The sequence below is a fragment of the Coturnix japonica genome, chromosome 5 (genome assembly GCF_001577835.2).
Source record: "Coturnix japonica isolate 7356 chromosome 5, Coturnix japonica 2.1, whole genome shotgun sequence".
Taxonomy (NCBI): Eukaryota; Metazoa; Chordata; class Aves; order Galliformes; family Phasianidae; genus Coturnix; species Coturnix japonica.
This window is the reverse complement of record NC_029520.1, coordinates 44,069,316-44,085,587: the sequence shown is the minus strand read 5'-3', so window position 1 is coordinate 44,085,587 and position 16,272 is coordinate 44,069,316. Positions and strand designations below refer to the sequence as shown.

Here is a 16,272-nt window from a genome sequence, read left to right as displayed (position 1 = left end):
AGTCAGCTGTTTGCTTGCAAACTGCAGTAGTGGTTTAAGTGGCATCTGCGATTCATGTGAATGTCTTATTTTGCACTGGAATGAACTGGGGAGTCTCTGAGGGCCAAGCTGCTGGGAACATAGCGAACGGGCAAGGGTGTCCTCAGCTGCCAATTGCCCAGCTGTTATGAGCACGTGGTGCTGGGGGAAGGGCAGCGGGCATGGCTTTTAGCTGTTTGACAGTCTCCTCTTTTTCCCCTTTCGTATGAAGCTAAGTTGGGAAATGCAGGGTGTGGACGTGGATCTTTGCACACCCTAAGGCAGGTGTCAAATAAATAGGTACTTTGCTGCACATGTCAGTAATAGCAGCATTATGCTGTCTTATGTTGGCCTTGAAAAACATATTTTGTCAGAAAATACAAAGCAATTTATAAAAAAAAAACCTGCTGAAATCTTTCATTTCACCGAGTTAGAAAAATACGAGGCTATTCAGATTGAGTTAACTTGAAATAGTTTTTTGAGCACAAGCATCCTCCAGAGGAGGCTCAGGAAGGGTTTCCAGTTTGGTACACTTGTCCCCTCCTGTGCCAGACCAGTTGTAAGCAATTTCACACTCCTTGGTTGTGATAAACTGATGTGCCATGGGCTATGGGCCGGCCCTTTCTCCCACCTCCCCCTGTGAGTGGCACAGGCCAGTGAATCTTTCACAGGTTGGGGTGAAAACGTGTGTCAACAGCATAAAAATAAAGGATGTGAATATAGTGTTATGACCAAAGCTCAGTTAAGGCAGAACGTTTTTCTTCAGACCCAGACAAGTCTGAAAACACCAGGGAACTCCCTGTAGTGCCTATTGTCTTATCTACAGGAAATTAGTCATAGAAGTGAGAAAAATAATGATTTTCCTCTTTCTTACCATCAATTATCTCCTCTTTCACTTTGTGTAACTCTCTTACAACTTCCTCCAATATTTCCTGATGAGACAAAACACAAGTCAGCTGCTCAGCATTTCCTTCTGACTGGTGGAAGAAAACTCAAGTTTAACATGGCTGTGGTGGGTTCCCCACCTTCACGGCTACTCAGAGCCTATTGCTGCTTGCAGCTATGGCTGCACTCTCAGGCCAAGGGTGCAGCAGAGGTTGGGGCATTTATTTGCACGTTTCGTACAGACATCTTGCTCAACTAGCAGTGAGATCGTGCTCTCTTGCTGCTCACCAGCTATCCCTTCTCTAAGCACCTAGCTGTAGAGGAAACCAGAAGACTGAACAGCTGTTTTGCTTGTACAGCGCATGCATGGGGGAAAATGGGTAGCTCGTCAACTCCAAGTGTGAAAAGACCTTTCAACTCACCTGTTTCATCCGATCAAAATCTAAGGCATCCATAGCCACATCATTGCTGCTGCTCACTGGCTTCATCCTTGATAAAGGGAAGAAGAGAACAAAATACCGGCCCATCAGATGCCTGCTATGCGTGCTGAGCCATCCCCCCACAAAGGCACGGGTGCAGCCAGTGCCAGACCAGCAGCACTCGTATGGGAGAGCTGGACTTTCCATGTGCTGCTGGGCTGCATCCTCAAGGAGGCTGCTCCTGCCCAGCCTCACCCCCAAGGAGAGGATGCTCTCAGGCTTCAGCAGAGCAGAGAACATGGGTAAAACTGTTCTGAAACCTAATTCAGGCTTTTTTTGGGGTTGTAGTCCTCGATGGCTTTAAACTACCGCATACTGGGGTGACCTAATATACTTCATTACAGTAGTGGCAATTTGCAAGATAGATGTCTGGTTTTCTATCTTCCTGAATCCATTTTTTGTACAACCACCCTGTCTTGGCTATCTAGGCTTTAATAATACTTAACAGGCTGCTAAAATAATAGTAAAACACAAGTTAGCACAAGGCAAACCAAATAATAACCCAATAATCCTTTCCTTGGAAAGGTGTGACACAAGCAGAGCTTTGTGATAACACTGCACAGCAAAGGCACTTCATCTTGACCCAGAAGCAAACAAAACCTGCCCTTAAGGCCTGATACATTTGGGTGTTATCAGCCTGCCTGGATTGTATTAGTTCACAAGCTGAACTCTGCCGATGGCAATGAAGTAAACATAAAAAAGCAGAAGCTGTCTGACTTGCTGTCACAACCATTCTAAAACATCAGAAATGAATCATGCTAAATAATTCATAGAAGAAGTTTCAAATAACTTTGCCATCATTTCTGGGCCTAAGCTGAGGGCTGGCTGAGATCCCATTGCCTCTGTGTGTGTGTTTGGTCTCCCATCTCTTTCTCGGGAAAACCTTCACATTTTGCTACAATTTCAAAATGAAGTTGAGATTGAGGACAGATACAAACGCCATCAAACTGATTGGGAAGGAAACTGGGCATTGCTGGGAGCTTCTGCACAGTGCCCCACTCCCCCTGCAGAAGTTAGACAAGCAGCAAACACTGAGCATTACTCAGGCATTAAGCTGCCAATGGATTTTCCCCCACTCAACTCCTTCTGAGGTAGAATGACTTTGTAGAAGAGAGTTGGCACAAACTTGATGGCTGCTTTAAATAGCCCATGTTTCCGTTCCCTTCTGCAAGGAGAAGAAATGGTCTTTCCTATATCCAATGGAAACTCACACAGCAGTGTCCCACTGATTTTAGGAAAGCAGGAGACTGCATTTCACCCTAGGAAGACTGAAGCACCCTTTAATTTTTGGACAGGGCACATTCTGGCATCTGTAGCACAGGGATAAGTAAGTGCAGACAGTTGCCATTGACAATTTTCTTCCTGCAGACTTTCAGCACTGTGGTACAAGTAACAGTGCAAAACAAGGGGCATTGCTTTCCAGTAAAAGATAACTATATGCAAGTCATTTGATTTATCCAGCCATCTCAGTGCTTGGTACTGCAGGAACATGAGGTAGGCTGGCCAGCTGGAAGACGATTCTCTCTTTCACTGCCCAATACCAAACCTCAGTCTCCATCTCCATGGGTAACAACTTGGGTCATCATACACCATATGGCTGTTTTCACTTATGGGGCTGCTGGATTCCTGCTTCAGGGTTCTTGGCTTTCTCCACGTATTTCTGAATGCCCTGTCTGGTGCCTGGGGCTTTCCATGGCCCAATGATATGAAGTTATTGTATCAAGCTTTGCACTCCTTTCTCATGCACCCACTGCAGTTGCAGAGGAATAACTTTTCCAAGTTGGAGGTTCTTCAGATCATTTCTGTCTTTGATTTTGGATTTCTGCTGAAGTTGGACAGTTAAACCTTCCCCTATTGGCAGAGACATCCTGAACCAGCTGTAAAGCAGCGCTCCAAAACCTCCCACCCGCTTTGGCACAGCACACTGACAAGCCCACAAATACTTTAAGCGCTTCCTGAAGTGTGATTAATTCCTGTGCCCACCTGACAGGGGCTGTTTCCATGGAACAAGTCTTTGACACAACACATGCTACCATCACACCATTTCAACTTTGTGCAGGGACAGACAGAGCAGATAGAACAGAATGAGTAAACACAGAAAACAAACATCAGCGCTGAGCACTGGGATTTGCCAAAGGACAAGTCAAGACAGGTAAGAAGGTGGTCTGTTAGCCAGTACCTAGAAGACACGTGGGATTGTGTGGGGCTCTTAGCTTCACAGCTCTTCACCATGGATGGATTTCTACAGCAATGGAATGAAACGAGACATGAGTTGTGCAAGTGCCACGGGGACAGCGCGACCATCCCAACTGCCAGCCAGCTGCAGGGACAACCTATAGCACTCACCTAGACAGTAATGAAGATACGGGCTTTTCGACAGAATTGCTCCTTTCCCATGGCTTCTTCCCAGAGTCTGGAAAACAAAGATGAAAATTCACTGCCTGTTATTTTTTTCTCTAATAATAAAAAGTCCTGAAACAGATTGTTTTATACAGCTGTTTTCATTCAGTGGGGATGAGCAACTTAGAAAGATCCAGGAAACTAAAAGTGCTGAATGAGTGTATTTGCTTACATCGCAGAGAAAGCACTGGCAAAAAATCTGCTTAGGGATCGCTTGAATGGAGGACCAGACGCTTACATGATACTAAAGAGACGTGGAATTGGAACAGTACAAAGAAAAGAAGAAATCACTGATATCAAGAAATACAAGTTAAGTGTTGCTTATGTTTCTTGTCTGCATAGCTGGCAGAAAAAAATGGATGTGTGTGAAAACAAGGCAGTGAGATCTCCCCCCGACAACTGACATTTCCAGAGAGAATTTATTTAATGCTGCGTCCATTGCAAGCTAACCGAATGTTCTCCAAATTACACTACAGATCTCTCATGCCTACTGTTATCCCAGCCTCTTCCTATGCAAATAGTCCAACATAAAGTGTGCTCTTTCAGAGACCTGAGTGGCACACGACCTTATACACAAGAGTTTGTTGCTCTGTGAGGTCCCAAAAAGCTCTCTAGAGGAATTATGGGCACTCCCAGGAAGTCCCTAGATACTGTTCCTCATTTACATGTGTGCACCCTTTTACTAACCTCTTCAACTTCCCTTGCAAAACAAGCTAATAGTGGCTTTGTTCCAATAGGAAGCTGGAATGGTTAAATACTCATTCCCTTGGGAGAGATTTCTTTTAGCATGTATGAAAGCCAAGGCTGAAGCAAGGATGATTTGGTAATGCAAAGCTTGAAGCTTATCTACTGTGATGTAATTATTTCAAATTACCATAGGAAAAACATATTTTAGGGACAACTTAATTTCACATACTAACTCCCAAGATCAGGCCTACTGCAACAAGTGACTAGGTTAAGGATGGATAACAGTTTGAGATCCAAACCCCAACTGTACAGACCAAATCAGCTACACTACTACCAGTGAAGTAATAGAGGTATGTGCCTCTATGGTGGCACAATAGTGAAGATGCAGATCCTCAGTTTTATGTCTGGACCCCTGTAATTGAACCTTTGCTCCTAGGCTGAGAAGTGCATAAAGTTACCATTTCCTGCCAATTACAGCTTTTGAAAAGATCATTACTGGAGAAATTTTCTGTTAGCTACTGCTACCGTGCTCTGACAGACGGCAATGAATCAAGAGTCCCAAGGTGATGCAGAACACGAGATGAAGGCGGTAACTAAAGAGCCAGTAGTTCAGTTTTAATACCTGATGAATTTTGCTGCTGCTGGGTGGGTCCTCGTGTACTGGTTGAAGGAGAGGTGCTAGCATCATCCTAGGAAGAGAAAAACAGAGCTTTACTTAATTCTGGAGATGAAACACAGAGTCCTCTTCTGCTCCAGAGACCAGTCACAGTACAGGTGGTACAAAAACAGGTTCTCTTCTGGCACATCTGACAGGCACTGCTATCAAGGTCACTTTGCCATGATTCCACTGAATCACTCTTGTTTCTGTATACCAAAGCAGGCTGAGTTACCACTGAAGCACGCTGGCTGGTGAAATCTAAATATAAAACATCCACACATCAATGTAGAAATGCTCTGTACTATGGAAACTGAGGCACCTGCAGTAACACTATGTCACATCTCAGCCTTTCAATTCAGGACAGATACTGGTATTGGTGATAGTGGCCCAGGTACTGACATAATGACATCACTCAGTGCTTCTCCTAACCAGAATGCTACACTCTGTATCACAGATTTATACTGTTTTTGGTGATTTATGGCTGACAGATTATAAAACATTAAATCCATATTTTTTATGACAACATTATTTAGCAGCCCTCAGAATACACTCAGGCAAAGCATTAACTGTGTATGGTAAAAACAGAATTGCACCAAGTCTGACAGAGGAGAACCTCACCATACTGTGTGCTCAAGATGCACACTAAACAGATTGAAACATCCTTCTTAATAACTTGGCACTATCAGGATGTTTGGCAGGGGACACAGAGTCCTACAGAGCTTCAAGGAGAGAGAACCAAAGGCAGAAGGACAGCAGAGGTTGAACAGTTGGAAGCTAACCGGTGCTGGGCACACAGGCACATGAGATGCTTTATGAACACGCAGAGGGCCTTTGTAAGGGTACAGGCCGGCAACAGGGATGCTCTATGAGCAGCAAACCATAAGAAGGGACATGATATTAATCTTGGCCTCTTAAACCTGGAGAGATCTCTCATGCCTTAGCAGTTCAGCATGTAAAAAGTCATTTAATCTGTATGTTGAACTCAAAACTACAGCGCCACAGTTGTGGACACCTTATAGACAGACTGGTTAATGCAGACTGAACCCTAAGTTTCATTATAGTGTGAGTATTATGAATACATTTCAACATTTGAATTGTCTAGTGGACAATGCACTGTTTCTCCTTCCCTCCCAGAGGTGTGTTTTATACACACTCTGGGACTTGCAGTGAGCTGATTCTTGTTTGCATGAAGGATTAGCCCCCATAGTTAATGATTCACTCCAGCTCAGCTGAAGCTGTAAATTTAAAGTACGTTACAGAGCCCTTGTCTCAAGATAACTTGCCAGAAGGGTTCATTGCATCTTTATTAGGGGCAAAAATCTACCACCCCCTGAAACACTTGGAGCAGACCATGAAAAATCACCAATTGATCTTGTTTGGACAACATCTCATCCATGAATGGGAAGGTAATTCTTGTCTCTAGTGCGCTTCCCAGGAAAGGTAGAAGCATTTAGTTTTGATTGAGTATGCATTACTGGGCCAGCATTGCTTGTCAGTTCCTGATGCACACCAGGAATGAGAACAGGACTTTACAAGGCAGCATATCAACATATTTGCAAGAGCACAACCATGAGGAATCCTTCACTTACATTTTGGCTTTCCTCTTCTTTTTTGTCACCTGGCTTGTCTGACTGCGACGCTGCTTTCCTCCTTTGCAAAGGAATATGAGACAGGACAGAGTCAGCCCTACAGCATCACATCTCCTGTGCAAGGCACCAACCTCCACATGGGAAGGCTGATTCAAGCTTTGCTGAGAATTATTATTTACTAAGTTTACCTTACGGAGCTTGACAGTGACCAAATACATTTGGTTGTGCAGGACTTGAGATGGAGGTGACGCAACCAAACCTTAGCAATATGACTCATAGGGGCAATATTTTCCAGCCATGTTCAATAGAGGAATGCAGAGTTTGGCAACTGTTTTTCCAGCTTTGTGTATTTATTTAATGCTTTCCAAAAGATTATGTCCAGAATTCATGTTCAGAATTTCTTCTGAAATGATTAAGACATGGAGAAAAGTTGGAATCAGACCCTCAGTACTGGAAACTGTGTTTATCCTAATCCTTCTTTGCACACCACGCATTGTTATCCTACTTCTTCTTTGTGCACTGTGCACTGTTATCCTACTCATCTGCCTGTTTCACTACTCATATGTAAAAAAAGAAAATATCCTTAGAGCTAAAACCAAAACATCTGTCACTAGGAACCTGTGAATTACAGTCTCACAGAATATCACTGATGGAAGGAAGGGAAAAAGAGAAAGCAAAAATAATTGAACCTTAGAATCATAGAATGGCCTGGGTTGAAAAGGACCACAATGGTCATCGAATTTCAACCCCCCCACCATATGCAGGGCCGCCAACCAGCAGACCAGGCTGCCCAGAGCCACATCCAGCCTGGCCTTGAATGCCTCCAGGGATGGGGCATCCACAACCTCCCTGGGCAAACTGTTCCAGTGTGTCAGCACCCCCTGTGTGCAAATCTTTCTCCTGATGTCTGACCTAAATAGAAATAGAGTGCCTTTGAATGTCTGGTAGCTTGATATATCATTACAAGTTGTCTTGTTGCAGAATAAATTGGCTCAACTGTCTTATATACTCTGAGAATCAATAATAAGTCACCTGCCAAGATGTTGTCTTGTTATTCTGTTTATGGTTTTGTGCCCAATATCCTGACTGTGCTGCAAAACAAAAGTTTCCCTCCTAGTTTACTCTTCCTGAAAACAATAACTTTGGAATAGACTTGGTAAATGGCAGAATCACAGAGGATGCATTTGCCACCATCTTTGAAGCTTTCCACTCTGAAGGCTTTGCTATAGCAACACAACTGTATGGCAACACCAGGCACCACTGCTGCAACACCTCCACCTTCATACCAAGCGCCAGAGAAGATGCTGGTGACTAGAGCCTGTGCAGGACTCATCAAACTGCAAGAGGCACCAAAGTGACCCACTGATAAACCTAAAGGAGAGCACCTTGTCCCATACACAGTCTGCTGCAGAGCTTATGCTAGGGTTTACTTGAAATCTCAGTACAAACCTTTTTGCCAGTAATTTATTCATTTCCTCCATTAGTCCTCCGCTGCCTCCTCCACTACTTGTTCGATTGGCATCGCTCTTAGAGACCCCGCTGGGGCTGGACCCTCCTGAACCATCTTCTGGCTTAAGACAGAAATCAACATTGAGATTAATGAAAATAACTTCATTTACAGTCATACCCCTAATGATCAGTTTTCCTAGCAGTGATCACAACCAGAGGCTAGAAGTGCTCTGGGGTTGAAAGAAGATGTAAGTAGAACTCAATAAACTCAGTAGCAGTCTGTGAGAAGCAATATATGTGGATGAATAAATCCCACAGTGCTGTTTCTTTGTAATTACATCTAGGTTACACAACCCCTGCCTAAGTAAACGTTTATTTATGTGAGGCCTCAATAGTTTATGCTGGTAATTTTGAGTACATGCAATGCCTGTAAACAGCGGTTTACTGTGGCAGGTAATACCAGTATAGACTTTGCAGAATCAATGAAATCCTGGCAATGTGAAAAGCTGCAGCCATTTCCCAACCACTATTTTCTGAAGAGCAGTAATTCTACCAAACTTCCTACCTGCTCTACCAGATCCAGCTGCCCAGCTTTATCCTCTCCATGGACTCTCATTCAAAAGCCCATCCAGCTGAGGCAAGCTTCATTGGCTCTGCAGAACCCTGTGCTAAGCCAGGCCTTACTACCCCACCGTATCAAAGAGCCCAACTGGCAGCCCCCAGCTGCCTCCTTACCCGCTGAACTCTCCTCAGTTTGGCACCAGCCAGAGCTGCTGCGAGCCCTGACACCGACCCATCTTCACTGGCAGCACCTTGGCCGGCGCCGGCTGGCAGCGGGGGTGGTGGTGGGGGAGCGACTCCCATGGGGGGCGGAGGGACTGGGGGGGGTGGCGGAGGTGGGGGGCCACCGGACGAAGCAGGGATCACTGAAGCACCGCTGGGATGGCCGGGTGGGAGAGCTGGGCCTGAAAGGCAGAGAAATATGAGTTATACACCAAGAGCCATCTCCTCCAGCTCGCACACCACGCCACATTCCCTGTCCCAGGGCTGTGGCCCAATAGCAAGAGTAGCCAATGCCAGGAAGTGCCACACACAAGCAGAAGAGTGGGAAATAGTGGATGCATCAATGGCCAGACAGCTCTGTCTGTGTCCTGATTGGGGGATGCACCAATGCTCTCTTAAATGGTTGATGCATCAATGGTCAATCAGTATAATTGTGTTCTTCTCCAAGACCCTGTCTCTAACAACAAACTGTCCTCCTTTCAGTTAGTATCTTATTCTATGCTGAAATCAAAGCATGGACAACCCTCCGTAAGCGGCATCTTTCATCTGCTCATCATGACCCCTTCTGTTTTATAGCATGTGTGTGTTTCATTGCATGGTCTCAACCAACCAAATGCAGAATAACAGCGAGGAGTTCAGCCCCACCCCACCTCAGTTCAGTGAAGCCCTCGCTGACTGCACGGGGTGACCAAGGTTGTTAATCCCAGCACAGTGCTTTGCCTGTAATGGGTATGCCAAATATGTACGCTATCAGGAGGTTATTTCCCTACATCATGCTCCCAGAAGAGGCTGATCTTGATATATAATCACAGGTTCGATTGTTCAGTAAGCGCTACTTTGAAAGGCAGGAGGATTTTAACTGAGGAATGTTTAAAAATTAACATTAGCAGTCTGGTTTTCTTCTTATCTAGGTTTTTTTTTATAGCACTGTCTTATTTCTGTGGTTAGTTCTGTGTTATTTTATGCTCCCAATTTCATTCTTGAAACGAACCGTAGCTGCTATTAGAAATGCATTAAACATTTCAAGCCCTCTTTGGTTCACAAACATAATAGTAATTCATCGTGGGTACAGTTAATTGTAATTGCAAAACGACACCCACCTAATTAGAGGCCTGAGGCAAAAACTGAACTGAGTCAAAATAATGGACTGATGCAAGTTTAAAATAACATTATTGAACTAAGTGGATTTCAAGGACTTATATGAGCTGATGGGCTGAGCCTCCAGTGGCTGTAGTAATATTTTTAGCAGAAAGTGAATGGAAGCATCTCAGTTTTATGTCTCTTTTCTTAGACTAATTATTGAAGCATTATATGTGGTTCCTGACAGGAATGGATCCAAGACACAAAAATTGAGATCTGAATTGCAAATAGGCATTACGTGTAGCTGCTCTAACTCAGCTGGCTTCAGACAAGCACTATGAATTGAGACCATATGCAAAGTGCAGACCCAAGCTCTTGACCTGCCTGCACTGAAAAAGGGTCTGCCCTCAACTATTAAGGCAGCACACAGTGGGAAAAGTTTCTAGAAGTAAAGGAATTCTATAAGTGCAGAAGATTCTGCGCAGCTCTAACAAAATCTGTGTTGCATTTTTGATGGTAACAGAAATATCACTCAAGTAAAATAATAAAATTCACATCCTCTCTGATTGCCACATAGACAAGAAGTCTACTGCAGTCCTGGCCTCTAGCTTACAAGAGCCCATCTGCTAGGTCTGGACCAGCTGAATACATACAGGCTTTGTGACTGAAAAATGCAATTGGGCTCTGCCAGATGATACAACTCTCCTCCTGGGCTAATACTCTAAGAGCATGCATTGCAACAACTCAGCTATAGGGCCCTTGCACTTATTTTTGTCTCACTTCTAGCTTGGGAGGTTCTCAGCAGTCCTGGGTGCATTCCATGCTTTTCCACCCTGGTTTCAGATGTTACACACAGCAGCAGGAATCCTAGGTCTTGGATCCTTCTCTAGCAGTCATGGGCAGTGTGAATGCAGCTTTTTATACAGCTCAAAGCTACAGCTTTTTAAAGGTCACAACTTGTTCAAAATCAGTACTTACGCAAGTGGGAAATGGCTGATGAAGTCATGTAAGGAAGGGTCCTCCTGGGCATAGTCACCTCAGGCCCAGCAGCGTAAGGGGGAGGCAATGGAAGACAGTGTGACATAGGCTGATAGCAGTGCTGTGGGAGATGATGGGGCGGAGAGGACAGGGAGGGGGCTTGGCCACAGGAGCCAGGACGGCTGGCAATCGCAGGCAGTTGGGAGGCAGGTGCAGCCCCTAAGCGCTGCAAGAAGACCCCCACCACGCTTCTCCTTCGGCTCCTAGAGGAGCCCACAGGTTCAGGATGGCCATCCAAGGGCATGTTGGGCAAGGTTTCCTGCCCTGCTTTGTCTGTGGGTCCCCTGATGCTGTTGCATGGGGCAGCAATCACAGGCAAGAGGGTGGGACTGTGCGGCTGCAGGCCATCAGCCCTCTGCCCCAGGGATGGGTTTGTGATGGAGGCTGCAGGAGGCTGAGAACCACTGAGAGAGGAGTGCCTGAGGGGCTGGCAAGAAGCAAACAGAAAGTGGGAAGAAGGATGATAAGGTGGTGGGGGCAGTGAGGCCCTCCTGACCTGTGGTAGGACAGTTGTGTGGGCTGGGCAGGATGGAGGAGAGGAACTTCGGGTTGTTAGCAGCTCAGAGGCTGAGTGTCTGTGCAGGAGCTGCAAGGACTCTCTGTCTCTCCACAGGTGTTGCTGAGAGGATTTACCAGGCAGCGGGGCAGGGAGGGCACTGGCATGGTGTGGTGGCAAAGGGGCAGCACCAGAGGCAGGGCAAGGAGGTTGATGCTGGGAGGGGGGAGAGCACATGTTAATCTGCAAAGGGGAGACTAAAGGAACAGGGAAGACAAATGAAAAAAGAAAAAGATGGGTATGCAGTGAGGAATGAAACCAAGGCAAAGCAACATAGTGGAAAAAGGACCACAGAATAAATGCAAACAAAAGCTCAAACAAATCCAAGAGGAGATGGTATAGGCATCTGCTAAGCTAAGGAGCTTCCAGCCCTCAGTAGAACTGGGGCTGCTTGAAAAAAACAGCCCATGGTTTGGAATGAGCTGTGTGCTCCAATGCCAGTTTGCCCATGGGAACCTGCCGTGGTTGCACCAGGGAAGCAGCAAGGGACATTCTGAACACAGAAGTTGCTGCTCTGCAGCCAGGAGGAGATGGCCAGAACTCCCTAGGGGCCATATCACATGCCCTGCAAGTGCCCAGGTGGGATTTTGGCTGTGTTCTCTGATGCAGAAGAGCACATGGTAACCTCTGCCCAGACACAGCCCAGAAACATCTGTCCCTAGCTAAGGCATATGAGTATGTGTTTATCTCTGAGACAGTTCTAGGTAAAAAAAACAACAGAAAAGTTATAACAGCTGAGAAAAAGAATTATAAATGTGACCAGACTGACTGGTGCCTCCAAAACAAAAGACCAAACAAGACCATCTTGCTGCCAGCCTTCACAGAGGCCAAGCCATACTCTATAAACTATTGCTGTCAGCTCTTCACTCAGCCTTGTGCAACTTAATATGTTATAGAAGATTTTCATAAGCTCATTAAATATATATGTATTTTCCATTAAGCACACAGAAGACTCCTCACTTCATCACTACAAAATCCCCACAGATGATACTCCAGGGCTCTCATTTCCTTTGTGCTGCATCTGACCGCACCACAGAGCAATGGGGCAGCCCAGAATTGGCACTGCCATCCCTTTCTATTGAAGTCCTCTGGAAATGAGGCATCACTGCTCTGTGATCATGTAGCCTTGGCAAGCCAAAAATCCCCTTCTGCTTACCAGCTTTGACAGGCCCCACACTTGTCTAACTCTACCTGCACGCTTCATTGCTGCAATTGCTTAAAGTCTAATCATTGCCATAACCCTCGTTCCAGAGTGGGCACAGGATGCACAGAGCGGTTGCTGAGATCTTGTAGATCTTCAAAAGCCACCTGGATGTGGTCCTGGGTGCTCTGCAATGGGTGTTTCTGCTGGAGCAGGGGTTGGAGCAGAAGGACCCAGAGGTGCCTTCCTACTTCTACCATTCTGTGATTCTGTAATTTCTAACCATGTATATGAAACCATGCAAAACCCCAACTACAACTAGAGGACAAAAGCAGGAAGAGACCATAGCTGCTTTGTTTGCAGGTATTTTATACATACCTGTGGTAGAAGTTCTTCTTTCCAGAGATTCTTGGCGCTGTTGCTGCTGCTCCATCACTTGTCTGAAACAGCAATGAAAAAACCTCCAGTCATTATGTATTCTTTATAAATTTTCTAAAGAGCTTTATTCACTGTGAGGTCCTCAGGACGTATGTATGGGGTAGTCTGAGCCAGTCCTCACAAATGCCATTCCAGTGAACAGTCATGGTTTTGGTTTCACTTGCCCTGACCACAGTGGTGCCAGGTGCTGGGGATGTGCAATCAGGACAGAGCCTGGCACCTGCAGGACAACACAGATGCTTGGACAAGGGGCTGCCTGATCAATGTCAGGAAACTCCACAATGGGCTCTGCAGGAGACATGGCCAGAAGGTGGGTACTGCAGGTCCAGGATAGCACAGCAGCCATGTATGTCCTCAACTCAAAGCATGTCAGCATCCCTGGGGAAGAGCAAGGGGCATCTCATAAAACTGCACACTCGTGAGACTTCTGCAGATCAGGAACCCAAAGGACTTGAAGTTAGAATGAAAATACATTATGTTTGTGCTGTGTTTAGCTGCTGGCTGTACAAAGCCTGGTGTGCCCTGCTGCAGGGTTGTCACTTGCTGGCATAGCACAGCTTTGCAGGTGAGCAGAGCCACCCTGCTGTGACACACGACCATGCTAGGAGTACCTGGAGCTCCATGCATGCTCAGGATGGAATTACTTCACTGCTTTGGTTGTTTTGCATCCTCAGGAGCTGCCGGCTCCCAGGCTGCCCAAGCAGATACACGCAGTGAGAAGCCTTTTCACAGGCTTTGCTTTCTAGAGACTTGCAGTTGCTAGATGCATCAGCAGAGGGCTTCTCTTGCATGCTGTAATACTGCAGAAATTGCCAACGCTGCCCCTGTGACAGGCCCTTCCTGCCATTCCGTGGTTAAAAAGAGTGAGAGCTAAAACAACCAAGTGTTTTCCAACACACAAACACTGAAGGCAACTCTGAAATTACCTTTTTTTCCCTACAAGAGTGCTTTGTTTCTTGTTCTGTACAGCAAGGCAAGCTTAGCTAAAGGCAACACTCCTTTAAGGATTCCTTGCTCAGTATCTTAGCAATGTCTACTCATACATTCAAATGAGTCTGAAGTTTTCTTATTTACATAAAAATAAAAGACATTTTTTAATGGAAAAAATATCCATAAAAATAAAGTTACGTTGCATAGGAACAAAAAGAATGTATTACTTTGCAAAACAATCCCCTTGAGCTTCAGTTCTAATTTAATAGATGGGCTGGGAAAATCCACAATGATAATAATTCAGTACAGACATATCAATCTTAAACTGGTATTATGTTCAGGTCGTGCAATCCAGCAAATACAGGCAATTTCTAGGAAATCATTACAGGCATTAAGAAAGATTATTCTATGTACAAAGTGGAAAGTTTTGAGGGACAGCCACAGTTGGCTGAATCCAATGGTTTTATATCAGATAGAACAATCTAAACCAAATAGACATCAGCTCATATCTTGGCTCTTACTGGGTAGCTATGTACTGAACGCCGATACTACAGCATCAGTTTCGCTGCTGAAATTCCAGTTCTAAAAGGACATACTATGAATTCCATAAGCACACTGTCCCCTGCAATAGCTTGGCACTTATTAGCAAGATTTGATGATGAAAGACTTGATGTGTACTCTCCTCTTTAAACCCTGGGTCAGATTCTAGGTTCATCTGGAGAATGGGCATGGGAAAATTCCACAGGTACAGAGCTGGAAAGGAAGGTGGGTAAGAGGTATCCAAGTCCCTTGAGCCCCTGGAGCAGTTGCAGGAGCCAGGTGCTCCTCAGAACAAGGGTCAGAATGGGCATTTGAAGTCTTTTGGGCTCATGCTAGCCTTGTCTGCCCTTGGGCAGGAGCAGCTTGTACCAGCCAAGCACATCCTCCCACACATGCTAAAAGGAGAAGTTCTTACACTCTAAGGAAGTCACATTTGTTCCAGTGGAACTAAATAAAGACCGAGATTTGTACAAGGCTGCTTAAGGAGTATACCAGGAGTAAAGTACAAGAAAGGACAAATCGCATCCTCTGACATAAAACGTGTTCTTTAAACATTTGTATAAAGGTCTTTAAAGCACACAAATTTGCATGGCATTTATAATAACTTGATTTCCTTGCCTGCTTGCAAGACACTAAAAAAACAGAGGCCTAAAATTAGGCCTGCTCTCTGTTTTAAGAGTGCATTAACATAATTAAAGCTGAAAATCCTCTAGTGCAGACGCAATAATATCTAAGTGCATATACTGGCATAACTTATTCCAGTCCAGTGGAGCAAAAGTAGACTTCCCAGAACCATATGCCCTGTGGCAGTAGAATAATATCTACTCCAAGGGCTTTTACCATCTCCAAACAAAAAAACAACCTAAAAAAATCACCTCAATAATTAAAATCTTTTCTCTAACTAAAGTAGTTTCCCTGCATTTTCCCTATAATTCTTGCGGAATGGGAGAGAGAATCACATGGAGTATTGTTTGCTCAGAACTGGATACATATGCCTTCTGCTGGGCAAGAGTAGCTGAAGATACCACTGCTACAGGAGTCTTGAGTGAATCAGCAAAGCTGAAATGAGATCATCCTTCTAGTTTCATTATGGAGAAGGCATCAAAGGAAGGACACTCCTTACCACCTTCTTCCTTTGACATCAAGGACACTACTGCTGGTGGCTGGAGAAAAGGCTGCATGTAACAATGGCACTAAACATACAAGGTGTTGGGCATGAGTTTATAGTTTCATTTGTTAGCCTGTTTAGAGCGAAGCATTTATAAAAGGAATGGCATATGATTCTGGAATTAATCATATGATGAGCCTAAGTTATTCCTGGCAGTGCATGTAGTCCATTGCATGCTTCCTGGGCAACATGAGTAGCAACTGCCAGTAAGTAATCCAGAACAGGGTAAGGTTAGGCCTTCTTAATTTACTTGAGAAACACACACTCCATAGACTTCTTTTAAACATGTTTTATGGTTAACTCTGAACTTCAGCATGCCTCACACTTGCCTTTGAGCAGAATCTTCAGTTCACTTCATCCTTTGTAAGTCATTACAGATACAATATCAATAATACCAGAACACTCAAAATCAACAGAAATCAGGTGTGAGTAG

General features: G+C 44.9%; 1 protein-coding gene across 9 annotated transcripts in view; it reads right to left on the bottom strand.

The window, feature by feature from the left end:
- EVL (Enah/Vasp-like) overlaps positions 1 to 16,272 on the bottom strand; it is a 118,536-nt gene that overhangs the window by 760 nt on the left and 101,504 nt on the right. For 6 of the 9 annotated variants that reach the window (XM_015865521.1, XM_015865517.1, XM_015865526.1 and 3 more), the window contains exons 5-13: positions 13,142 to 13,203; positions 8,901 to 9,130; positions 8,166 to 8,287; positions 6,717 to 6,777; positions 5,092 to 5,158; positions 3,729 to 3,795; positions 3,562 to 3,624; positions 1,326 to 1,392; positions 893 to 950 (exon numbers count right to left, since the gene is read on the bottom strand). In XM_015865521.1, the coding sequence (XP_015721007.1) occupies positions 893 to 950; positions 1,326 to 1,392; positions 3,562 to 3,624; positions 3,729 to 3,795; positions 5,092 to 5,158; positions 6,717 to 6,777; positions 8,166 to 8,287; positions 8,901 to 9,130; positions 13,142 to 13,203 (797 nt within the window). The remainder of the gene's footprint in view (positions 1 to 892; positions 951 to 1,325; positions 1,393 to 3,561; positions 3,625 to 3,728; positions 3,796 to 5,091; positions 5,159 to 6,716; positions 6,778 to 8,165; positions 8,288 to 8,900; positions 9,131 to 13,141; positions 13,204 to 16,272) is intronic. The other 3 variants (XM_015865519.1, XM_015865518.1, XM_015865525.1) reach the window with 3 other exon arrangements.